Here is a 26995-nt window from a genome sequence, read left to right on the forward strand (position 1 = left end):
AGAGAGAGAGAGAGAGAGAGAGAGAGAGAGAGAGAGAGAGAGAGAGAGAGCACGTTACCTGTTCATTGTAGATTTCCAGCATGCTAAACATGACCTGTAGAGAGAGTAATGAGTCAATATTGTCCTAAAGTCAAGAAGTGACGTAACAGGGAAAACACTAACATACTCTAGTAAACTGTGTCACACGTCATGGTTCTTAAGGAATTTTATATAAAGACACAAAACCGGCTGGGGAGGTGCTGCTCAAGCAGGAGGACCTGAGTTTGGACCCCCAGCACCCACAGAAAAGCCAGTGGTGCCTCTGCTCACCTGTAATCGTGGAGGCTGCAGACAGGGGGCACTCTGGGCTTGCTGTCAGCCAGTCTATCTAAAAATCAGGGAACTCCAGGTTCAGCGAGAACCCCTTCTCAAGGGAACAAGGTAGAGAATGATGGAGGTGGACACCCAGGGTCCTCCTCAGGTCTCCACAAGTGTACACAGAAGCATGTACACCTACCTGTACAAATATGTGTGCATGTACCTTTTATCATATACACATGTATATACTCACAGAAGAGATCCAAACCCAAAACAAACAAGCAACAACAACGACAAAACAGACACAATACAGGAACTGTGGGGTAGGCCTGTATTCCAGCACTCAGGAGACTAAAAACTAATGAGATTGGAAGGGAAAGGGAAAGGGGAGGAGAGGGGAGAGAAGCGGGGGGGGAGGAGGGGAGGGGAGGGGGGGGGAGGGGAGGAGGCTCTTGTCATTCAGTGCTGTGGGAGGAGGGGTTTCAGTGCTGTGGGAGGAGGGGTTTCAGTGCTGTGGGAGGGGTTTCAGTGCTATGGGAGGGGTTTCAGTGCTGTGGGAGGGGTTTCAGTGCTATGGGAGGGGTTTCAGTGCTATGGGAGGGGTTTCAGTGCTGTGGGAGGGGTTTCAGTGCTGTGGGAGGGGTTTCAGTGCTGTGGAAGAGGTTTCAGTGCTATGGGAGGGGTTTCAGCGCTGTGGAAGGGGTTTCAGTGCTGTGGGAGGGGTTTCAGTGCTGTAGGAGGGGTTTCAGTGCTGTGGGAGGGGTTTAGGGCGGGCTTTATAGAAACGGCTCACTGCACGTACAGCGCACTAACTCAGGCGATCCAGCAGTTTTGACAACAGTATCTTACTACCAATCCATAGGTTCGGTATGTGTGGATTCAACCAACAGGTGGTCAAAACAAATAACCACAAAAAATACTCTGCCTCTGCCCCAAGCAGTGCAGGCTTTTGTCTCCTTTGTGTTCTGTCTGATCTCTGCTGCCATCTACAACAAGCAGGGACAAGGACTGTGCCTGTGGGTGTTTGCTGACATTTTACTATCATATTTTGGAACTAGTCACAATATATAAATATCTGCCTATTTTAGGACACAGCCACAAATCTGAAAATACAGACGATGATGCCTTCCACTTGTGGAAGATGAAACGGTGCAATTCCCAGGAGAAGGGATTCTAGAATAACAAAGGCATACCTGGAGTTCTAGATTTTCCTTTTGCTTCTCAATAGCTTGGAAGAGCTCTTCACACACTCTTGGAACAATACCCTTGTTTGTACCAAAGCCAACCATGGAGTAGCTTTTTCCAGAGCCGGTCTGGCCGTAGGCCAGGAGAGTAGCATTGTAGCCTTGCCAGGCACTGTCTAGAATTCCCCTTCCTATATCATGGAAGACATCACTCTAGAAAGGAAATTGTTGAGTGTCACCAGTGGTGGCGGTAGCTCCCTTGAGTGTTTCTTCAACACACATATGCATTTGTGCACACACTCACCCAACACAGCTCCCTCCACAGAACCACTTACCTCTGCCTCCCAAGTATTGTGATTAAAGGTGTGAGTCACCACTGCCCGCTGAGGACACATTTTAAAGAGTAGAATCAAATAATGCTTGTGCCCACAATTGTTCAAAAGACAGAGTATGGCCTGGCTCCTTTTCTTATTGGTCACAAGCAATGTAGCAATAGCTCTCAAAAAGTAAAACAGGGAGTATCCTGGGACCGTTTGTCACTATATATATATATTATAATATTCTTAATTCTGAGAAAGACACAACACTAACACCAGTCTAATTTACTAAGGGAAAATTTACAGTAACCAATTCTAATACTATTTGTTTCTTACAGAAAGGACTAAAAAGTTGTATGTCTTTAATATCAGCATCTAAGAGGCGGCAGAGGCAGAGGTGCGGAGAGGCGGAGAGGCAGAGAGGCAGAGAGAGAGGCAGAGAGGCAGAGAGAGAGGCAGAGAGGCAGAGAGAGAGACAGAGAGGCAGAAAGAGAGGCAGAGAGAAAGGCAGAGAGAGAGGCAGAGAGGCAGAGAGGCAGAGAGGCAGAGAGGCAGAGAGGCAGAGAGGCAGAGAGGCAGAGAGGCAGAGAGGCAGAGAGGCAGAGAGGCAGAGAGGCAGAGAGGCAGAGAGGCAGAGAGGCAGAGGCAGAGGATCTCTGTGAGTTTGAGGCCAGCCTCATCTATATAGTAAGTTCTAGACTAGCCAGGACTAAATAAAGAAATGCTGTATCAGCCTGGCGGTGGTGGCGCACACCTTTAATCCCAGCACTTGGGAGGCAGAGGCAGGGGGATTTCTGAGTTCAAGCCCAGCCTGGTCTACAGAGTGAGTTCCAGGACAGCCAGGACTACACAGAGAAACCTTGTCTCGAAAAACAACAACAACAACAACAACAACAACAACAACAATATATATATATATATATATATATATATATATATATATATATATATAAACAAAACAAGCATACAAAGGGAATAAAGAATTATTGTATTGTAAAGACCGTGTACTCTCTGGGATTAACAGAATTTGGTCTATAGTTTTCAAGATCACTGTGTCTGCCAGGCAGCGATGGTGCATGACTTTAATCCTAGCACTTGGGAGGCAGAGGCAGGCAGATTTCTGAGTTTGAAGCCAGCCTGGTCTACAGAGTGAGTTTCAGGATAGCCAGAGAAACTGTGTCTCGAAAAACCAAACCAAGCGAAACGAAACGAAACAAAACCAAACCAAAACAAAAACAAAAAAAACCCAACCCCCCCAAAAAACCCACTGTCTATACTTTTACTCAAAATGTATTTGAAAATGAAGTTATCTGCAAGTTATCTACAGCTTTTTTTTTTTTTTTTTTTTTTGTTTTGAGACAGGGTTTCTCTGTGTAGCCCTGGCTGTCCTGGAACTCACTCTGTAGACCAGGCTGGCCTCGAACTCAGAAATCCACCTGCCTCTGCCTCCCAAGTGCTGGGATTTAAAGGCGTGCGCCACCACCGCCCGGCTATCTACAGCTTTTTAAAAAAGGTTTTTTAGTGTGTGTGTGTGTGTGTGTGTGTGTGTGTGTGTGTGCGCGCAGATGCCCTTGGACACCAAAGGAAGGTGTTGGATGCCCTAAAGCTGGAGTTACAGGTGCCAGAGCAGCCAGCACTGCTACCCACTGAGCATCCGACTGTCTCAGTCTACAGTTGTTTCCAAGCAACCCGGTCAACCTCAGGAGTGATTGCCAAGTTTAGTAATTGTGCTGTCCTTTCTACTTATAGCACTATTGGAAATTTAGAAATTTTTGTTGTTCTCAGTTAAAATTTTTTAAATTACATTTTAATTTATTTATTTTGTGTTCATGTGCAAATTTGTGTGTGCATGTGGGGAATTCAGAGGCAACTTGTGGGAGTTGTTTTTCTCCTTTTACCATTGTTGGTCCCAGGGGTTGAATTCAGGTCATCAGGCGTGGTGGGATTCCATCTCACCAGCCCTTGTCCTCAATATTTATAAATTGAAATTTTCAAATAATGTAAAATGTTGCAAGTCAAGTCTTCTGTAGGGAATAGAATCATTTTATAAAAATTTTAGTGGTGTAGTCTTCCACCGGGACATATTCTGGGTATCATCTGTAAGCTAAAAAATCTGGTACATCTTCTAGTTACATTTCAGTTTCTTGCCACTCACCACTCTATGACCAAACAGAAGAGCTCCCTTCACTGGTGCTCCATTGCGCTAGCCAGCTTTTCATTGTTAAAATACCCAAGACAATCAGTTTACAAAGGTGAAAACTGTCTTGGGATCATGATTTCAACGCATGTTCAATTAGTCCCATTGCAGTAACTCTGTGATGATACAATGTGTCATGATAGAAGCAAAGGGCAGAGACTTAGCCATCTCTGATGCTAAGAAAGCATCTGATTGCTAGAAAGCACAGTGGGAAAGAAGAGAGGGGCAGGTTCCCCACATCTTCTTCAAGGACATGCTGGTGCCCAGAGCCTCTGCTCCTAGCTTATGCTTCTCGAAAGCACCGTTAAGCCAAGGAACAAGGCTTGGCATTCACATGGCTTCTGAGTATCCCAACTGCAGGTCCTCATGCTCAGGCAGCAAGTGTTTCACCAACTGAGCCATCTCCCTGCTCTGGCATGGACAATATTGAAGTGTTTATAGCATGTTAGACAAGGAAACACAATATACAAAATGTACCACTGACATTTCTAAGCGACTTACCTGGCTTGCGAATTTACTAGTTGGATCAGATGGAATAAGGAGACCATCTTCATCTTTTTGAAATCCATCATGAGACCAGTATGCCAGGTCAAAGGTAAAGGTCTTCACATGGTCTTCATTCTTAGGGTGCCGGATGGTGATGCTTCGGGAATGCATGGAAATCACACATTGGCTTCCCGAGTTCTTTTCTCTCTATAGTCAGTCAGGTTATAAATTCAGAATCATAGTACATTCCTGTTGGGTGAAGTCACTTGTCCTGACCACTTGTGCTGGTTTGAGTAAGAATGCCCCCATGGGCTTATATTTGAATTTTTGTTTTCCAGTTGGTAGAACTGTATAGGAAGGATTAGGTGTGGCTTTGTTGGAAGAGGTGTGTCACTAAGGGTGGGATTGGAAGTTTCAAAAAAAGACACACACACACTGGATATACCATGGGCTTTGATATGTCTCCAGTGGCACACCTCCTCCAACAAGACCCACTCCAGACTCAGTTTCTGTTTCTCTGCTTCTAACTTGCCAGTACGGTGCACTCAGCTACTGCTCCAGCATCACTGCCTGCTTGCTTGTTGTCATGCTCCCTGCCATGATGGTCATGGACTCAACCCTCTGGAACTATAAGTAAGCTTCCAATTAAATACTTTCCGTTTTCAGTTACGTTGGTCACAAGTGTCTCATCACAGTATAGGGCAGTGAGGAAGACTGATCAATAAACCCTCTTCTTTGACCAGAGTTGTAGGATCTGCCCAGGCCTGGCTTCTGCTAGCAGGGTACATTCTGTGCAACCCCGGTCTCTACTACTTCGTTTTGTCTCATGCCACCTCATATATTGGGAGTGGATTCTTTTTTAGAACAATTGGTAAGCCAACCAGAAAACTGAGAAAGTGGATAAAAGATAGAAGCCCGAGTAAGAGGCCACACAAGTCGGATATATAGTTCTGTGTGGGAAGTGCGCCCTGTACAGTAAATTACGCATATACACCAAAGGCATTGAAGGTTTCTGAGCTGTTAGCCAAATGCCACTTGTACCACTGTCAAAGGGGCATGGAGTGTCTTGCCACTGTAGTGAGGTTGTTGCTGTGGGCTGGATGACCACCAATGACCAATGGCTATGGGGAAGAGAGCTAAAGACTCAGAAGACTTAGAGCATGCACAATGCTAGGGAAATGGAAGGCTAGGCTGCCAACAAAAAACCATGTCCAGCTTTGTGGATATGGGAGAGGAATAAGGTGGAGCCCCCACCTCATCAATGCCGCAGGATGTGGATACTAGAACCCTGGAAGGGGATAGGGAGGAGCTTGGAATTGAAGGAATGAGAGCTGAGACCCCCACCTACACCTGATTCTTGCTCTTCTGTGACTATTAACAAGGTATAGAATTTAGCAGCATTCATAGACATATAGCAAACTCTCTTAAACAAGTGTTCCTGAGAGTCTCACCTCCTGAATGAGCACGTTCTGGGATATGGGAGTGGCATTTCTGTGAGAAGATCTGGAGCTGAGAGGAGTAGTATCACCCATCATCTGGCCTGATCGATCCAAGGAACTCAGTCCACTGTAGATTTATCCTTGAGGCCATGAGGGGCATGGGCAGACGAGAGGGGTGTGGCAGAGCAGGTAGCTCAGGGCTGAGCATTCTATGGGAACTGCATGGATAGGGGAAGCCACTTATGCCCAGGCATTCCAAGGGTCTAGGAAATTCATTTTTACTATATTTCATTTTTTATGTGTATGATATATATGTGTATGCATGTGTATGTATATGTATGATGTACATGTGTGCGGTGTGTGTGGAGATCAAGAGGACAACTTTTTAGGAATCATTTTGCCCCTACTGGGGTCTGTAGGGGTCAAATACCACCAGGCTCTGCACAAGCTCTTTTTACCCATTGTTTGAATGCTGGGGCCCCAGTTGAAGTGTTTGGGATTAGGAGGTGTGTCACTTGGAGTGGGCTTTGAGGGTTCAAAAGTCCCATCATTCCAGTTGGCTCTCTCTCCCTCTGCCTTGTGGTTACCTCAACAAGTGAGCGCTTAGCTACTGCCCCAGTGCCAGGCATGCCTGCCTTCTGCCATACTCCCTCCTGTGATGGGCATGGCCTCTACTACCCGCTGGAATCCTGAGTCCCCAAATTAAATGCTTCCTAAGTTGCCCTGGTCATGGTGTTTCATCATGGTGATGGAATAGGAACTAAGCCCAGTTTACGATGTGGACAAGGCTGTTGTTGGTCTGGGAGAAACTGCACACACATTGTCATATATAACACTTGACAAGAGAAACGGACAAACTTGAGAGGAGGAGGGGGTGGATGGGTAGTACTTAGGGTAGAAACAGAATGGTGTGTTGTGATTTGTTCTATTCCTGAACTCCAGGAAAATGATAACCCAAGGTTATCTTGGTAGCCTACGGAGAAGGGAAATAAGCCCAAACCTCATTCTCACCTTCCCCTCTGCTGCCCCAGAGGAGACGGAGTTTCTTGTGGGGCATAGGAACAGGTAGTCAATGGAATTCTAAATAGTAATGTAAGAGGTGGAGCCAAGGTTTTGTTTCAGAATGAGTGGTCACAGTCCTCCCAAGGAACTCACTGGGCCTGTGAAGACAAGGAGCCCACTGTGCTGGTGGAGCCCCACGCTGAATGTTCATGGGCCCATGGCAACTGACGCTGCTTTCTAGAGCTATGTAAAATAACTGGTGGAAGTGGGGGGTAGGAGCATCAGAGTAACACAAGTGTTGGTGAGCCTGAAATTAGGGCATCATCTCCATTCTATTTTTTACTAATATCCTTGCTCCGAGGACATTCTGGAAGTAGGCACTGACAATTGAACCTGTGTCTTCCGCAACAGCCAGTGCTCTTTATGTACTGAGCCCTCTCTCCAGCTGCCTGGACACTTCTCTTTAGAACTAGCACTTTCTGGCAGTCATAGTAACAAAACCTCACTGGTCACAGTAGGCGAAGACAAGCCTACTATAATGGAAAGAGGAGAAAGCAGGCTCCAGTGGTTGCACTGGGCACAGAACAGCCCTCTACTCTGTGGCAAGCTTCTTACTAAACATCCTCTCTGGAACCTGTGGAGGGGTTTAGGTCCAGTTATTTGGATTCTTCTGACTCGTGTGGTATGCAGAATGTGTCTATGTATATATGCTAGGTAGGATGGGGCACAGCCAAGGGGAAGTGGCGGCCTTGAGTACCTGAGATCTCACGAGCAGCATTTCCATAAAATTGACATGGGAGTGTAGCCCAGCACGTTCTCATTATGTGACTTAAGTCTGGTCAGGAACTCGATTCTCCTACTTTAGCATTCTATGTTGGGATCACTGACAACATGTCCCCGTGGCAAGACCTACTTTTAAGATAAACATTTCTTGGTGTTTCATGCAGCGCAAGCTGGCCTTGAATGCACAACATAGCCAAGGAGAACTGAGCTTCTGGTAGGATGCCCCACCTCAAGCTGGGATCCCACACACTGCCGCGCCTCATCTCATCCTGTGCTGGCCAGCTACCCTAAGGCTTCACGCATGGTTGGCAAGCAAGCACTCTTAGAAACTGACATCTCTGCCCCACCCCCACATGTATTAAAAACAGATACCACACATTTTTATTTAGCAAATTGCACTGGTTTAAATAATTATTAACTTGACAGTATTTCTTGTCAGTTTTTTTTATTGTGCTACTTGTACCAAGGAATGAAATAAAATGTTTACTAAATTATGCTTAGATCTTTGTTATTCATTTGACAAATTCATTTAAATAAGTTTAATATTTCATAAATGACAAGCAGCTTAAATACAAATTCAGTAACTATTATTAAAAAATTAATAAAATCAGGCAGTAATTGTCAACAAGGCAATGAGCATGGACTGACCTGGCTGAAAGGCCGCACTCGGACAGCCACTCTCACACTGTCCGTTCTCGGCACAGGCATCTCCCCCATTTTCTCGTTATCCATGATGCTAGTCCGTAGAAAAATAACACAGAAAGCGCACTGCTCACGAAAACATCCAAAGCTTAGCTGACAAAGGCAGTCTGCTTTTAGGTATCAATTATTAAGCATTCATTCATTACACACTATCAATTACCTGTCATAAATTATTTGACAACACTTATTTATTGATGAACATCATGGCGTCCATCAGGCGCCATTACTAACAGTGCACACTCTCACTGAGGTTCTGTTCCTCTTTTCCGACATCTGCTCACACTCTTTCACTCTCTGTAACCTGTGCCTGAGGTCCTGTAGCAATCACTAGTCTTACAACCTGAATACTAAAGAGGCTTCTGTGACTCAGTCACAAGCTCTTTCACAGCACGGTAGTCTAAGTTTGTTGGGACCCCTCAACATTAGGCATAAACCAGGTGCTCTGTTTTACATTTCTTTCTCAAATCCTTCCATGAGGTTGCTAAGAAGCAGTGAAACCGGTCAATCTAACCTGGATAATTAGTCTCTGAATTGAGAGACAAGATAGTCCTTAAGTTACTGAACAAGAAATGCCAGCATAGGAAACAAATGCAGTACTGGAAAATTACTCATTTGAGGTAGATTACACAAAATTGTAAAACTACAAAAAGGCAAAGTCAAATGCCCACAATTCAACACAGTATCAGGCAAAGCCCAATGAGTACATGTAATGATTAGTCTGAGGAATAGCATCAAAGTGCATACATCATAAAACAGCAACGTTAAAAATAATTAATAGTCAATCACCCTCATTTGAAGACAATTCTAGTATCTTAACTGGAAAGAAAATGAACAAATGTCTAGTAGCATATAAAATTACAACTAAAACAGAAATCCCCTCTCAAAAATCTAACAGACACACAGTATGTACTTTACAGTAGTTTATTTAACATCCCAATGGTAAGCCATATTTACATATTATATAAACGTATGAAGTATTATAAAATGCCTGGACTAGAAGAACTGCACTCCATATGGAGTTACTTTACTTATTTACTTGCTTACAAAATTGTACAATTTATATAAAGTATTTCCATCCAAATTGGGTGACTTTTAATAATCCACACAAATACTGATGATTTTACAAACAGGTGCATGTTAAAATCTTGGGCTAAAAATTACAGCATTTTCCTGCGTAAAATTTGCTTTGGAAAAGAAGATGGCTTCTTTCTGCCCCTCCCAGGAGTTTTTCCTGCTACTTCTGCAGTTTTTCTTGGCTTGCTGATCTTTATTTCATCCACTGGACTTGCCAAGGGAGAAACCAGCTTAATTTCTACAGGAGGAGGTGACCAAGAACTTCCTTTTCCCGTGTTTCTGAAACAAAGATACAGTCAAGTGGGGATGGGCATGACGTGCAGTCTTGTCTAGTGCTTCCCCCTCACAGAGCCATGGAGAGTCAAGGAGTCCACGTACAGCTGTGGTGGACTTGCAGTGTTAATGTTTCAACCCCCACCCCATCCTCATGTGTGTTCATACGAATACTTAGCCACAGACATGAATCAAATATTGCTGTTACAAGGATGGCCCAAGTACCTATAGCCAGCTCATGGGATGGGAGCCAGCAGACCCACGGACTTGTAAACAGTACCAAGTGGTGAGTCTGTGTATCATGAAAATAGACAAAGGCGGTTTACATGTGAGCAGTGTCGTAAGTCAACTGGATCACATTTGTCAATTGATTTGTACTTTCATTCAAATTAGCCGTGCAGCCTAAGGACAGTATAAGAACCCCGTTACGCAAAGGTATCTCAAACGGACTCATCTACCACAGTAGTGAGACAGCTGTGGGACCTTAATTAATGAAGAGGCAAACTATCTTCTCTTCCAACAATGCCAAGTGGACAATAAACTATGTGTTTTCGCTCTGTGGAGAATGTTGCCTTCAAAGGCTGAGCTCTACCAATGTCAAGGTGCCATCATGCATGAGAAGCGTCTCATCCTTTCTAGCAACTCCTTGGTTCTAGGGAGTGGTGGAGGACGGAGCGGATGGAGCAGAAGCTGCTGCTTACCTGCTCGCTTTTGTCTTTGCAGTCCTGCTTCTTTTTGGTTTTTGTTCTATGACTTCTAATGGTTTAGAGTCACTCTCCTATAGGTTAGAAATTAAAATATATAAATTGTTTAAGCAATTAAAACTTTTGATTTTTCTAGACAGGGTTTCTCTATTTCTGTCTCTGTGTAGCCCAGGCTGTCCTGGAACTCACTTTGTAGACCAGGTTGGCCTCAAACTCAGAGATCCACCTTCTGCTTCCTACACAGACCCCTCTGGCTGGTAAATAGAAAACTTGACGGTCTAGACTAGAATGGTTTTCTCCTTACCCCACACTGCACCCAACCCTGTCTTGTCAGCATTCACCATGCACGCTTCTACCATCCACCCTGTTACTGCATCTTTGGCACTGAGGCCAGGCTCTCTCCATCTTGTAGGCACAGGGTCACCAAAGATGGCTTTCTTCCTTCCTAGAATGCTTTCCACAGAAACTACTTAAAACCCACCCACGGCTACTTGTGGCCACCCTGCCATGTTTCTGAATCCCTGCAGCTGGTGCTTTTTCTGCCAGAAAGGCCTCTCCCCTCCACTTCTGTATCTATAGAGAAAGGCCTCTCCCCTCCGCTTCTGTATCTATAGAGAAAGGCCTCTCCCCTCCGCTTCTGTATCTATAGAGAAAGGCCTCTCCCCTCCGCTTCTGTATCTATAGAGAAAGGCCTCTCCCCTCCGCTTCTTATCTATAGAGGCATTTGGGCAGAGATGACTTTACTCAACACATAGATAGATTTCTTGTCTCTTCACTTAAATACCCTAGTAATGTGAAGGGCCTTGTTTATTATCATAGGTTGGCTGGTTTGTTTTCAGTGGTCTCACTATGCACACCTGGCAGGCTGAGGACTAAGCACACAGAGCAGGCTGGAACTGAACTCAAGAGAGCCTCCTGTCTCTGCCTTGAGCTTTGTGATTAAGGGTGAATGTCACTATGCCTGGCAACCACTTTAGTTGTAAAACTTTCATCCTAACAGGTAACTAGAAAATTGCTGCTGATCTGTCTTGCAGAGAGCAAACGTGAGTGTTTGGGCATTTGATATAAATGTAAATTACCTTGCTTTAAAAATATTTATTATTTTTATTTCAAGTGTATGAGTATTTTGGGGGGATATGGACCACATGCATGCCTGGCACCCCAGGAGGCTAGAAGAGAAGGCTGGATCCCCAGAAACTGGAGTTAGAAGTTGTGATCTGGGACCTGAACCAAGTCTTCTGTAAGAACAGCTAGTACTATTAACTGCTGAGCCATCTCTCTGGACCACATACATCTTTAAATAAATTTATTTTTCAATCAATTTACTTAGGAAAAATAAATTTTAAAAATCATTTAAAAATCCTTTTAATCTCAGCTCTCAGAAGCCCGAGGCAAGATCATGATTCTCAGACAATCCTGAAGTATACAGTCTATTTCAAACATACAAACAAACTAATAAACAAACAAATAACCCAGTAAGCACAGAGGATGTTTTTAATAAATATGTAACTCATGCCTTCCTTACCAGTTCACCTAGAAGCTTGGAAGTATTAGATGTACTTTTCTGCCTGGTTCTCAAGGCAGGAGGGGAAACAACAAACTGAGAAGATAAATCTGACACCAATTCTTTCAGTTGGGCGGCAGCCTCCATGTTGTCAGCTAAAGACAAGTGGGGAACAAACAAAACATTGACCTGTAACTATGTCTGGTTTAACAAAACAACAAAAGGCAATCATATCTACAGCAGCAAAAATCCTGAAGAAATGGTGCATATTAGAAAGATCCCCGACAAAGACAACACAGCAGACACTCATTACCCAAGTCAGGAGACAGAAGTGAAGGCAAAAACATCCCCTTCTGATTTAAGCCATGAATAGTTTAGGCTTCAAAGTAAATGCTATCACATCATAAAGATGGCACTCCAGGCTGCACAAAGCTGCTGCTCGTTAGCTGGACCCTCAGCTTCTCTCAGGAGCTGAATGAATCCCATATGGTGTGTGAGTCTCCATTTCTAGACGAGGTTTTCATTAGACAGTGAATTTTATTCACAAGAGCATTCATTTGCAAAGAAGAGACTCAAACTTTAAAACCTCATTCGAAGGTGGTGACACACACCTTTAATCCCAGCCCTCGGGAGGCGGAGGCAGGCGGATTTCCGAGTTCAAGGTCTACAAATGGAGCTCAAGGACAGCCAGGACTATTAAAAAGAGAAACCATGTCTCGGAACTCAAAAACCAAACCAAAACCCTTTCTATATGAGCTACTCACTCTTAAGGGGGTGGGGAGTAGGAAAGGTCATAAACGTTAAAGCTGAAGAATAGCAGGAGGTTACATATAACAGATATGACCAGTTTAACCACTCCCTAACTGAGTCATACAAAGTTAAAAGTAAAAAAAGAGGTAAAGGTAATAGAGGAGCCGGCTCAGAGGAAGGGGTGAAAGGGTGAAGGAGGAGAGCTGACTATGATCAAAATGTTATGTACATATATGAAAGTGTGAAACGAAATCTATACAGAATTACTACATGTAAACAAAGGCATTTTAAAAATAACTAATGTGCCAGGATGAGGGGGGCCCCACCAGCTCAGAGGAAAAGGGGAGGGGGGAAGGATGGAGGGAGGAGGTGACAGAGAGAGGGGCAATGAGAGGAATGTAAAGTGAGTAATCAAAAAGAAACTAGCATGCAGACTCTCCGCTGAGCCTTTTAAATAGTACCCCACAGCAATGGCACTGTGACTACAGAAGCAGCACAGAGGTCACATGTAGACTCTGAACTCACTACCCAGGCCTCAGCCAATAAAAAGTAGGACACAGATGACAATTATCTCAGTAAAGCTCAGAACAATCCGAGGCATATAGCAAGTGCTTTATAAACAAGTTCTGTATGATTCGCACATCTCTGAGACAAAGAGACAGATACACAAATGGACCACTGACCAACATCAGACATCAAATCTTACTAGTATGACTTTTGCTGGGCATGAAGGCCCAAACCTACAGTTCCAGCAGGAGGTAGAGGTAAGAAAATGACAAGTTTGGGGCCCAGCTGGTCTGATTCTATCTCAAATAAAACAAAGCAAAACACCACCACTACTCACACACACACACACACACAAAAACAAAAACAAAAAACAAAAACCAACAAAACCAAACTCCAACCCAAACTCGCCTGACCCTTTGTGCGTGCATTCTTGTGCAGGCGCAGGAGTGTGTCTATAGAGGCCAGCAGACAGCCTTCAGGGCTGGTCCCCAGGTGTCTTCCATCTTTTGGTTGATGCAAGTCTTTCACTTTACACAAGGCCAGGCTACTTGGCTCGTAAGCACCCTCCCTCCCCATTCCTTCCCCCACTGTTGGGCTATGTACCATGCCAGTTTTTTACATGGATTGTGGGGATCCAAACTCAGGTTTTCAAGATTGAGAGTCAAGTGCTTTACTGACTTGAGTCATCTCCCTAACCCATAAAAGCCATCATGGCTCTTAACACGAGACAAGCATTAGCAGCATCAGACAACTTTACTACCAGCTTATGAGAAACAGGAATTACATGTCAGGCCACTGATGGGAAGGCACCCTTCCTACTGTTAAAATACAAATCTATATTCCCAACTCTCTAGGCTACCTGGAGCAACATCGTCTTTGGCTTTCTCAGAGCATCTCAGTCTCCAGTTAAGCTTCCTCACATACTTCTAGGACTAAGAAGAACTTAGCTAGTAGTGGTAGCTAGTAACTTAGCTAGTAGTAGTGGTAGTACATGCCTGTAATCTCAGCACTTGGGAGGCAGAGGCAGGTGAAGCTCTGTGAATTTGAGGCCAGCCTGGTCTACAGAGCTAGTTCTAGAGTAGCCAAAGTTACAAAGAGAAACCCTGTCTAAAAAATGCCAAAAAGAAATGTAAGAATTTAGTATCATGTTCAAAATGTTTGGCCTGTTCATGGTTTCTTTTACATGCCTCTTTTAGGGCATACACGAAATTTTACTATCTGTGAGACAATGTCTCATCTATCTCTGCAAACTTCTGAAAAACATTTCACTGAACAGTATTAGTCAGGATTAAAAAGTTGAAAATTACAAGACAAATCCAAAGCTGGAAAAGGTCTCTGGGAAGAAGGAGAAAGGTAACTCTAGTTTGCACCACTCGCTACTTGTTGTGGTCAAACAATTCCACTGTGGTCAACTTTAAATAAAATGAGACCCCGACTCTCAAGTACCTCCAGTACCTCCAGCTACCTAATAAAAGATGCCTCTTCTAACACAGGAACCCTGAAAACATGAACATATCCCACAGGAGGATGCTCATACACCCGAGGAGTATTAGTGATAATGAAATGCCACATGTGACCAAATTACAATGTCATATATGCTTAGGCTTTGAAGACTATGAGTATCTGGGACTGGGAGACTGTGTAGGCGTGAAGACCCAAGTTCAGATCACTGTACACATATAAAATGCTGGACAAAGTGTTAAGTGTCTACATTCTCAGTGCTGGGAGGCAAAAATGAGAGGGATCCAGAGGGTCTACTGACTAGTCAGTTTAGCTAACTGCTGAGTTCCAGGTTCACTGGAAGACACCAGTGGTCCATCTCAGTTGATCTCTGGCCTCCACAGAGGCTAGTGAACCGCTCTAACATACACCTCTACCATTAGGTTCTGGAAATGATCATGAAAGAAGTACGTTCATAAGCTGTAGCATGTGGTTTAATACAGTCTTGCCATATAGCCCAAGGTGGCCTTGCTGCCTCCGACTCAACACTATAGGGACTATAGGTGTAACCATGCTTGGCTTATTCCATTTATTCTTTAGTAAGACCATCCATGCACTAAAGCATATATTATCTAATTTTCTATAATAGATGTATATATATTTTTTAACAAAACCAGCTATATAGAAAATTATGTTAACATGACAAAGAATAACTAAGGTGTTTATTATGCTATTCTAAATTAGCATAAGAAGAATGTTGTTTCTTAAACTTCAAGCACTGTTTGGATCAAAAAACTTTTTCTTAAAACACAACAAAAAGTTATATTTAAAGGGAAATGAAATGAAGTCACTTAGATATAAAGACAGAAAGAAAAGAGGACAAAATAGAACCTGTGTCACATGGACTATGGACATAAATCTGGATAATCTTCAATAAAATCTTTTAGATCAATCTGATGGGTTTTTTTGTTTTTGTTTTGTTTTGTTTTTGAGTAGGTGTGTTGTCTTTTAATCACAACTTTTAATTTACGGAAAAATATTTAGCGCTTCAATTCCAATAATTAACTCAAATAGTGCTTTTAAACAACCAAATTTTTAGGCTTTCTATTCTAAGAAAGATTAAAAATGAATAAAACTAAGTACCTTTTGTTTTTTTCTTTGGAACCTTCACTGAAGGAGGAGAAAATAAAGGCTCAGTTTTGGGTTCAGAAATGTCTGTCAACAACACGGTCCTTCTCGACCTAGTCCTTGTGCTCCAGGACGACTTAGCGAGGGCAGCAGTGGCTAGCAGTCTTTCTTCTTGGTCAGCGGACTCTTGGTGGGCTATTTCATCTGCTGGTAACGAACCTTTTGAGCTCTCGTCTGCAGACTGCTTTGTAGGTTTTCTCTTTGATGTCATCACTACAGGAGGTTCCTTATTTGGCACTGAAATGGATTTTTCTAAAGTACTCACATTTCTAGCTGGGGTGTTCCGTGTAGATCTCCGGACAACCGGAACTTCTTTCTTCTGGGGACTTGTCTGATCCTTACCAGTTGTGGCCCCATCAGCTTTTAACGGAACTGCCTTCCTGGGCCTACCACATTTCCTAGGGGTGGCAGGTCCATCAAGTCCTGTCTGAAGAGGCAACTGGGATGAGGTAAGCTTGAGCTCTTCTGTCACACCCGACACACTAACTTCTCTGACCCTTTTTCGCTTTAGAGGCAATTGCCGGTCACTGCGTTCCTCATCTTGTTTATACTCCATATTTTGAGTATCTTCTAAATCGGCAATGCTCATCAGCTCTTTGACAGCCCCATCATGATTTGCTGCTTTACTACCTTTGATATCATATACAATTTTTGCACTTTGTCCATTTTCTACAGATTTCTTAAGTCTTCTAGGAGTCCCCTTTCTGATAGATGAAGGCTTGACTTTTGTTCTAGAAGGTGTTTCTTCAAGAGCTGCTGGCTCTGGTGTACTCTGAGGCTCCTGCTCCACAGGCGCAGAGCTGGTCAGTGTACCTTGGCTAACGTCTTTTTTCTTCTTTCCTCTCCTAGAAAGGGGAGGACTCTGAGCTGTCAGCTGGTTCTCAGGTGTTACTTTTATGTCAGAACAAGTACTTTCAGAAAACTCAGGAAGTTCTTTTATTTTTCTAGTTTTCCTTTTAGGAGTAGCAATTGCTAAGGGCTCTTGTTCTGATGTGACATTCAGGCTTAGGGCATGCTGCCTTCTTGTGAGAGTTCTAGAAGAAACCGTGTTATCACTCTGCCTGATATTTAAAGTCTCTGCACGTGTTTTCCTAACAGTCTTCAGTGTAGAGTTTGTCAATCTGGGCGAATGTGCAGCCTGTGGGCTTATTACTGCTATGTCCTCATCAACAGCCTCATCTGCTGCCCCGCGAGTTGCTTCTTTACTTCTTGTGTCTTTAATTACATCCAACAAATTTTCTGCAATTGCCACTTTAACTGGTTCAGGCACGTATGGTAAAGTCTCTACCTTGTGGGATTCTTGGTCCTCAGTCACAGCAGATGGCAAATCTGTAACATGTTCTTGATTATGGGGTTCCACAAGGGACACAGGTTTTTCCTTGGTTGCTATGTTAGTCACTTTCGGTAACACATTAGGTGCTGCAGAGTCACTTGCCTCAACTTCTCCTTCTTCACCTTCTAAAATCAAGGTAAAGTTGCTCTGGGCCACAAAAAGTTCCCCGTCTACTTCAGCAACATCACATTCAGCAGAGTCTTTATCATCAGGCAAGTCACAGAACTGCTGCTCAATAGCATCAAAGTTACACTGAAGTTGCTGTGCTCCTAAGGGGTACAACTCATTAAATGAGATAGTCTTGGCCTCCTCTTCTGAATTTTGAGCTTCAAGTTTTTCACATCTAATTAGCTAAAATGAATTAAAGGTAAAAAAAACCTAGTTAACTAATTGTAACGCATACAGGATTGTAATGACATCACTCTTTTTGTGTCCATTTAAAAATATAAACTACACTTGATTTATGGCGTATGCTAATGGGTTTAACTTCATGAAACATCCATTTAAGATATGAAACCTCAATCAAACTAACTATACAGAAAAAAGATATTGAGATTATGGATGGAATTAAACTAGAAATCCCACATTTTCTTAGCTAAAAAGACAGCATTAACAAAATATTAAAAATCATGCTAACAATTCTAAGAAAATGAAAGACTTATTCTTTCACCAAGAAAAAACTTAATCAGAGAAAAGGAAACAACCCCAAACAATAATCCCCAAATTACCTAACTATTCATACTTTCTAACAGCATGATCCCCATAAGGTTGAAGAACAATTCACCTACATAAGCTCCCTTGGGCTAGACTCAATCTTCTTCCCTTTGCTGGGGCTGCATAAACCATGAAATTCCTAAGGCTTTCAAGTTCAGTACCTCTCTTGCAAGGGTTTGGTGGAAGAAGGAATGGTCCTTGCATTTACCTTTTGGTAAGGGAAGGGGAGAAAAAGGAGGAGGTAGAGAGTAACAGAGAGATCTCCTGACCAAGAAGGTAGACATTATCACCCACCTAGACAAAAGACATTTTCCCACTCCCCAAATAGTGAGTTGGCAGATTTAAACCCAACCTAGAAATGAGGAGTCCCATTGCACTACTGCCATGGTTTTACCAGCCTCCAAACGTTATAAACAGGAAATTCAGCGCCGTTGATTGATTTCAGGGGAGAGTACTTACAAAGATGAATGTGGAGGAAGTTATGAATTTATAATAAACTCCCCAAATTTCATACAACTCGATGTTTATGAGTCAGAATTCTATTAGCTTTTATTCCTAATTCCATTCACTCAAATTTCCCTTCATAGTGTAAGGGATCTGATAGGACTGTAGAAAAGCAGAAATCCTATCAAGCACTACAAGCCGTCTTTTTCCAGTGTCTCTCCCACAGATATGCAGGAGACCCTGGTTACTATATTCACGTATCACAACGAGCTCTCAAGGTCTCAAGTAGTTAATATGTTTAGTGACAGCTTAAAAAACAAAACAATAATCCCTCCCATTTAAAGCAAATGAGCAACAACAAACAAATCGATAAGCTGTACCTTAATATAATCTTTTGATTTTACATAAAAACCAATCTCTTAAAGTTTGTGTTATTTTATAGCCCACAAAATATTTATACTTAGCGAGATCTTAAAAATGTTGGTGTCAAATGAACAGATTAAGTTTAAATGATTATCTTTAAAGCCCAACTATATTAAAACCTAGAAAGCATTAAAAAAATAATATTTTTACATGAATTTCTTGAGTATCAGAAGGACCAGTAGAGGTTTGAGGTCTTTCTTCTGGCAAGCCAATGTTCTCTTTTGGTACATCAGTTTCTATTTCATCTTCTTTTAAGTTTAATGTTAGTTTTTGGTCAAGGCTACATTCAGAGGTAACAGGGCACTTGGAGGCGGTGGACCCAGAGCTCTCAACTTCTTCAACAGTGATGGCCACAGCTGAAAAGACAAACAAACAAACAAAGCCAGAGTAACTTCTTACATTCCAAACACAAGGCTTGACTCATACAATTCAAAGAGCAATGAGTTACTTAGACTCAAGGAGGAAGATCTCTCTGTGGCTGTACAGTTTCAACTTTTTAATATCAACTCAAACAATACGTGTACATTTCCTACAGAGGCAAACATGGAAGAAAAATTTCATACTTGAACCACATTGGCTTTTCCGAATTGGAATATAATTCTTGCCACTGTTGTCAAAATTTACCATAATGATGAGTACTCTAAGGGGACTCAAGACTCCTAGAAAACTAGCCACCCTCAATAGCAGGACTCTGCAAGAGACCTTCACAGTTGTCTATAAAATGGATGGGTGTTTTCCTTTTGTAGCAATCTGTTTTCTCAGATGTCATAATTTTATGGTCCAATTAAAAAGAAAATCCCTTTCATGTTTCTTCTTGTCTAAGTTTTATGTCAATATGAGGCTTGGCATTTGTGAATGACATAAACATGGTAACTTTAAGAGGGAAAAAAGATGTCTATGTTTAGCTTGATTATACTATACTTTTTTGTTTTGTTTTGTTTTTTTGGTTTTTTTGAGACAGGGTTTCTCTGTGTAGCCCTGGCTGTCCTGGAACTCACTCTGTAGACCAGGCTGGCCTTGAACTCAGAAATCCGCCTGCCTCTGCTTCCCAAGTGCTGGGATTAAAGGTGTGCGCCACCACCGCCCGGCTATGCTATACTTTTTAATGAGCTCATATTCCTAGACTGTAAATACTAATTCAATGAGAGATGATTTTCACCTGTGTTTGCCACCATAACCCACTGCCCTCTCTCAATACAGAAAGCACATTAACCTTTACTGGGAGAAACAAAGTATTAGAAGTCTGTGGGGAAAAAAAAGTCTGTGGGTGGTCTCTGACTTTCTAAGCTAGGTCTAAACCAAGAGAAATATTACACCCACTAATGAAATAAAACAATACCTGACAAAAATATTGTGATCGAATGTTTACCAAAAATTAGTAAAGTTCAGCATAGAACATATTTATTCAATGACAGAATACAATATTAAAGGACAGAATGTCTTGCCCTGTATTACTGCTATAGAAAAGTATTAAATACTTTAAACGTGAAAGTTTTTTAAAAATTGAATGTACAGATGATGTAATGACAGTTGTAACAGCAGACAGCATTAGCTAGAGATGTGTTAGTTTGTACTGAGTGCCAAGCACTACTACACAGTCTACATGAAAACAGTATTTATCAGACAAAACACACCCAGGAATAGCTCAGTCTTCCAATGAGGTGCAGACCCGACTTATGAAACCAAAGCAGTCTCATTCAGATGTGTACCTTGTAGTCACCTCACTAGCTCCTCTCTCCAAAGCACAACAGATCTAAGCAGACAGTGTAAACTGGTAACAACAGAGCCAAAAACGAGTAACCTGGTTTTTACTTTACGTGTTGAGAATCTTCCCTAGATTATTTTATAATATATACATTCCATTTTACTTTCTTTTTGTTGTTCCTATTTGTTTTTGAGACAGTTTCTATATGTAGTACTCCTGGCTGCACTAGAGCTGTCATGTAGACCAGGATGGCCTAAAGTTTACACAGTGCTAGGATTAAAGGTTTGAGACACCATACACAGTACATATCATTTTCTTTCTTTCTTTCTTTCTTTTTTCTTTAAAAAAAAAAAAAAAAAAGATTTATTGCCGGGCGGTGGTGGCGCACACCTTTAATCCCAGCACTTGGGAGGCAGAGGGAGGCAGATTTCTGAGTTCAAGGCCAGCCTGGTCTACAGAGTAAGTTCCAGGACAGCCCGGGATACACAGAGAAACCCTGTCTCGAAAAAAACCAAAACAATAAAAATTAAAATAAATAAATAAATAAATAATTTATTTTATGTATATGAGTACACTGTCTTCAGACAAATCCAGAAGAGGGCATTGGATCCCATTACAGATGGTTGTGAGCCATGTGTGGTTGCTGGGAATTGAACTCAGGACCTCTGGAGGAGCACTCAGTGCTCTTAACCTCTGAGCCACCTCTCCAGCCCCCGTGTATCAAGTTCTCAACCTTCAGATAAAATGCACAAGCCTGCTCCAGATGTCACTCACACCGTGACAAAGCAAAACGTGTGACCGTGGAGGTGTGACCGTGGAGGCATGGGCTCTAGATGTAGACAATGCCACCCAAGTCCAGTGCTGAGAAGAGCAAGTGAGCGGGAACATCAGGAGTGTCTTTGTGAGGAGAGACTGCATGTCTCTTCCTTCTATTCAACTGCGAACTCACAGAATAAAAATACCATTCTCAGATTTTTATAAAACCAAAGTGATTATATTAAAACTTGATTTATGTAATATATTTATTGATTTCCCTGAATAAACTGCTATGAACAGGTAATTTATTTTGCCATTCTTTCATGTTCCAAAGGAAAGTATGTTCATTAAAATTCAAAGTCCCTAATTCTTAAGAGTTTCTTTTGATAGATGGTATCCTTAAAATGCTTTTACTCCTTGGAAGCTGGCCAGAGAAGAATTGAGAAAAGAAAAATCTAATAATATTCTTTAAAGTACTGATTCAGAGCCCTAAATGATACATACATTCATTGTGGTCTGCTGTAAGTATAGAGGTTCGGCTCTCAATAGACAGTATTCCATCCAGAACTGATGTCTTGGATTTTGAAGTGGAGGTTTCCCTTGAGAAACAGAAATGCACACTTTAGTGAATGAGACTCCACCTGTTCCACCTTCTTCTAACTTGCTACTTTGTTATAAAAACTAGAATTCAGAACCCACTATCAAAGAACACTCTAAATTTTATAAAATTTACGAGAGAATTAGAAACACTGATGCATTTTTTTCTCCCATTTTCCTCTAGTTTACTCTTTTGTAAAAAATGGTGTTATGGCCTTAAAAATACAAATAAAATGATTTTTAAGTGCCTGTAAGTATATAAAATTATGTATCAAGCATTTTAGAACTATGTATTTTTTAGGTAAGTCTGTCAAGTGGCCAATATTTCCCACGACTTGCTAGGCTCAGCATCAGTGCTTTAGTACTAACTGGAAATATTAAGATAAATGACTTTGAACAGACAATAAGCTGTAGAATACCCCGGCAGTTATCCATCACTGGGCATGTCTCCAAATTCCAACTAAAGCATGCTGGGTCTTAAAGATAGGACAAACTATCCTCCCAAGAAAACAGTCTCTGAAACATTTGCAGAGATTTTTTTTGTGTGTGGAGATTATCCAGGTAACAATATTTATAGTAATGATGACAAATACTCAGCAACTAATCTTCACAACTTACCCAATAACCAACTTGTCCAGGTGGTAGAAAAGGGAGGCAGAGGCAGGCAGATCTCTGAATTTGAGAACAGTCCGGTCTACATACAGAATAAGGTCCAGGAGAGCTAAGCTATACAGAGGAAACTGTCTTGAAAAACAACCCACTGCTCCTTCATAAGGAGCTATTCTGTGTCTTACAAATTGAAGTTCTATGTGTGCTAGTCTTATTAAGTTGATTGTAGTGCCTCCAAGAATTAAAGCTGTCACTGTTTATCCTCCACAGCAGTGTTACTCAAAAGTTTAACTAAACAAAGGTAATGTATTGCTCCAGAGACCGTACGATTAGGACAGCTGACTCCATAACGGAAGTAGTGGGTTGGTATATACTTTAATGTAACCTTACAATTGAGTATAATTAGGAAGTAGAACCAATCTACTAGCCTGGGGGTTCTCTTCACTGCTGGAGACACAGTCTCCCTATAATAACCCACACTGACCTGGAACTCACATTCCTCTCTCAGCCTCTCCTGTTGACAGTTCTGAGTCACCCACCACACCTAACTAGACCATGTTTCAGATACCAAGCACTGATGACATCATCTAGTACCCCTTGGCTTTGCGGGTATTTCTTGAGCATATATTTGAATGACTATCAAAATCAAGTTTGGGTCTTTGTTTTTTTTTGGATACAGATATCTATGATTTCTGTATTATTTTTTAAGATAGTCTCTCATTAAACCTGGAGCTCAGTGACTGGCTAGTCTGGTGAACCAACAAGGCCCAGAACTGGTACCACAGGCATACACTATCATTTTATATAAATGCTGAGGACCTGAACTCAGTATCCTGAAACTGGAGTTTACAGACAGCTGTGAAGCATCTCATATATATGGATGTTGGGAACAGAACCTGAGTACTATGAAAGAACAGCAAGCACTTGTAAATGATGGCCTCTCCAACCCAATTTATTTTAAATATGCATGTGTGTGTGTGTGTGTGTGTGTGTGTGTGTGTGTGTGTGTGTGTGTATGTAAGGAGATCTGAAGAGGCCAGAGGCATCAGGTCCCCTGGAGCTGGCATTACTGGCAGTTTTGAGATGCCCAGAGTGGGTACTTAGAATTGAATTTGGATCCTCTGGAAGAGCAGTACACACTGTTCTTTATTTCTTTCTTCGAGACAGGGTTTCTTTCTGTAACAGAGCCCTAGCTGTCCTGGACTCACTCTGCAGACCAGGCTGGCTCTGAATTCATAGAGATCTGCCTGCCTCTGCTTCTTAAGTGCTAGGATTAAGGAGTGTGCCACCATGCCTGGCCTCAGCAGTACATTCTTAACCAACAAGCTGTATGTGTCTCCAACCTCTTCCCCTTTGCTCCCATAAGCTTACCCCTCACAGACTGACGACACACCAAGAGAAGCTTCAGCTCTCTGAACAGGGTCGAGGAGACTGAAGTCTGAAAATGCTTCCACCGCATCGTCTCCTGTGCCTGTAAGCCACACAGATGAGGTCATTGTCAATACCTTTACGGAAATGGCTGGACTTACGTCTTTTGTTCTCTTGTTTTAATTCCTTGGCATTAGGCTGTTAGCACTTTCTTCTAACCCTTTGGGCCTAGCTTAAGGGCCCCTTTTAACTTCCCACTTCTCCCTTTTGGTGGGTCTAACAGGTCTTCCTAAATTAACTCAATTCTCAACATCCAAGGAAGTAGTTGAAAAAAACTGTAGCATTAATTCACACTTAGCTCAGAACACAAACCATGTTTAGAGGTTGCCTATTTCACTCTATGGTTTATACTGATACCCTCCAAAAAGACTTCTATTTGAGACTGCTTAATATTGCAGAAATAGCTAATAAAGATACTGCTATAAAATCCCTATTAATAGTGACCATCTAACTATTTTATTAGAATACAGCACATTAAAAAAGAATGCAGTACTGGGCAAGCCTGTTCTACATGGAGAGTTCCAGGACAGTCAGAACTACATAAGGGAAACCCTATCTTAGAAAACAAAAAACAAAACAAAAAAATAAACAACCAAAAAAACCTGCACAAAATTCTAGACACATTTTTTTTTAAATTTATGAGCAGAATCCTAAAGTTCTTAGAACAATTAATGTTAATGTCTATGTTTGCTAAAGACATCCCAATCTAAATAGACTCACCTGTTACAAAATCTTCATTCAGCCTAGGCCATAAACACCAAAGAGAATCTACTTATGACACACTTTTGAAGGAAGGGGGTGGTGGAATGGCAAAGTCTCATATATCCCAGGCTGGTTTTGCTATGCAGCTGAGGATGACTTTGAACTTGGTTCTTGGGCTCTTGAGTGCTAGGATTACAGTTCTACCCTATGTGCTTAACTTGGTGCTGGGGATTGAAGCCAGGGCTTTGATACATGTTAGGTCAATTACGTCAGCTACATCTATCCCCAGCCAGATGACAGAGTTTTACTGTATGTATTTAGTTTTACAGACCTAAGGAAATACCTTATATAAACTTGCTCAATATAATTTCAATAATCTAAACTAGGCATTTGATCCACTGATTCTAAACCAAGTCTCCTTCTCTGCTGTTCTCTTGGCCCCCAGATCCCAGAGCGGTATTAACCAAGTTGCATTGAAGTGTCTGTCAATATTTAGTCCACCACACTCTATCGGGTGCACAGGCAAGTACTGTAGTTAGTGTACTTACTACTAATAGGCGACAGCCAGCAAGGACTATGTATGGTGAGCAGAGGGCGATTTTCTACTAAAGCTCACAAAATATTTAAATAAGCGATCAATCCCCATCATTGAAAAGTAACATATTTTTCAATAGATTAAAAAAATATTAAGACAATAGGTTCACAGGCCTGAGGACATTTATTGTGACCTTCATGTGATTATTTCACAGGTGAGGGCAGAGAGTAGAACTGAAGTCCTGGTTTCTAGCAAACAGGTTATTAGAAAAGTCTAAATTCCAGTAGTCCCCCAGTTTATACACTTGGCACTACTCTACTTGTCATAGCTACTGGACGTGTTCAGGGCAGATGGCAGTGTGTTCCAGCCCTTCCTTCAACATGCCTGCTGCTGTTCTGTAAACGCCATGGCACAATAAAGGCAGGCACATACAAGTTCTCAACCTGCCTATGAAAGAAGGCAAGTTATTTTCATAAGCTGAAATAAAACCTTGTCTAGGATCTAGTAAACTGTGAGAAAATTATTTAGTCTTGACACTTTCCTATGGTAGAAAATATTCTAATACAAATTTTACTGTGGGTAACGACGACAATTTAGAACGTGCACAAAGAATTCCTACCTATTTGTTTCTCTATGGCTGAAGGAGGACCTTCTGACTCAAACAAATCTTTATCATTCTCTTTCTCTGTTTGTAGAGTTGAATTAGTAGTTAGTTCAGTGGAAGAACTTGCTGGCTTGGGGGACGCAAAAGGGCCCCCTTCAAAGTCTTCTGGTGACGGTGCATCATGATACTCTAAGGAGGTCTGGTCTGACCTGGTGGAAGTCGTGCTGTCTTCTTTGCTCACATCCAGTTTCTCTGGACCTCGTGAATGGGTGTCCTGTGAGTCTGCAACCACTTTCTGAGGGCCCTTTGCAGAGACATCCAGAGGAAAATATGTATTTTTTTCACTGGTCTTTATCCATTCAGTTTCTGCTGGGAGTCCACATTTATGGAAAGATGTACTAACAAATGCTTTTGCATTTTGGTCATCTGTAGCCTGGAATTAGAAAAAGCACATGAAAGCATCAGAGTTCCCAACTGTCTACACTAACCATACCCACCCATCCTTTCCACACTTCCTAGTCTCAGAAACTTCCTTTAGATGTGTAACTAAAAATTTTGTTAACATTTCTCTAATGAATAATTTGTCACTGATTAAAACAAAACACAATGTACAGGATAGAGATAAAAAATGATCAAGTGGGTAGATTTCTATTAATACTAACTAAAGTGGGAATCCACCGACATTCTTTCAATGTATTAATCAATTAGGCAGAGAAAGCAACAAGACATTGGATAAAAACCAAACCATCAAGAGATGTCACCAACTATCCAAATACATCGTTTTCAGCTCTTTTAATAGTGTACTAGTGAAGGAGGAGCACATGTGCATGCATGAGTGTGTGCGCACACACACACACACACACACGCACACACAAACTCACTATTTTGACTTATAGAAGATATAAATATTGGCTTAGCCCATATTCTAAAGGTTTCTTTTAGATCTACTTTGTAGTTTCAAGACTATTCACAAAATTGCATAAAAAAAACCTCAGTTATGTTAATCATACTTACTTTATCAGTCCAGTGTGTGTTCATGCCTTCTTCCATGAATGAAATTCTAGTTTCTTTGAGTCTGAAAGGTGGAGTGAGAGACCTTCCAGGTGACAGAGAGGGAGATGCTAAAGGTGTTGTTCGAAGACCAGACCTAAGGATGGATGGAGGAGTAAACTCGGCAAATCCAGAAGATGTAGCTGAGAGAGCCAGAGATTTAGCTTTCTATGATGAAGAGCAAAAAGAGTTCCAGTATTAGTATTTATAAGTAAGTCACACAAGTGTAGACAGTAATTTCAGAGAGC

At 41.8% G+C, this 26995-nt stretch overlaps 2 protein-coding genes across 2 annotated transcripts in view; both read right to left on the reverse strand.

Moving 5' to 3' along the window:
- LOC114610697 (kinesin-like protein KIF28P) overlaps positions 1 to 9181 on the reverse strand; it is a 52071-nt gene extending 42890 nt beyond the window's left edge. The window contains exons 1-4 of the mRNA XM_028755307.1: positions 8354 to 9181; positions 4497 to 4688; positions 1491 to 1694; positions 59 to 94 (exon numbers count right to left, since the gene is read on the reverse strand). Of these exons, the coding sequence (XP_028611140.1) occupies positions 59 to 94; positions 1491 to 1694; positions 4497 to 4688; positions 8354 to 8437 (516 nt within the window). The 5' untranslated portion in view covers positions 8438 to 9181. The remainder of the gene's footprint in view (positions 1 to 58; positions 95 to 1490; positions 1695 to 4496; positions 4689 to 8353) is intronic.
- Positions 9182 to 9312: 131 nt separating this feature from the next.
- Ahctf1 (AT-hook containing transcription factor 1) overlaps positions 9313 to 26995 on the reverse strand; it is a 56942-nt gene continuing 39259 nt past the window's right edge. Inside the window, exons 28-36 of the mRNA XM_028755305.1 lie at positions 26712 to 26915; positions 25713 to 26130; positions 23800 to 23899; positions 21727 to 21821; positions 18912 to 19117; positions 15803 to 17531; positions 11984 to 12117; positions 10456 to 10532; positions 9313 to 9760 (exon numbers count right to left, since the gene is read on the reverse strand). Of these exons, the coding sequence (XP_028611138.1) occupies positions 9565 to 9760; positions 10456 to 10532; positions 11984 to 12117; positions 15803 to 17531; positions 18912 to 19117; positions 21727 to 21821; positions 23800 to 23899; positions 25713 to 26130; positions 26712 to 26915 (3159 nt within the window). The 3' untranslated portion in view covers positions 9313 to 9564. The remainder of the gene's footprint in view (positions 9761 to 10455; positions 10533 to 11983; positions 12118 to 15802; positions 17532 to 18911; positions 19118 to 21726; positions 21822 to 23799; positions 23900 to 25712; positions 26131 to 26711; positions 26916 to 26995) is intronic.

The sequence above is a fragment of the Grammomys surdaster genome, unplaced genomic scaffold, assembly GCF_004785775.1.
Source record: "Grammomys surdaster isolate TR1022 unplaced genomic scaffold, NIH_TR_1.0 126051, whole genome shotgun sequence".
Classification (NCBI taxonomy): Eukaryota; Metazoa; Chordata; class Mammalia; order Rodentia; family Muridae; genus Grammomys; species Grammomys surdaster.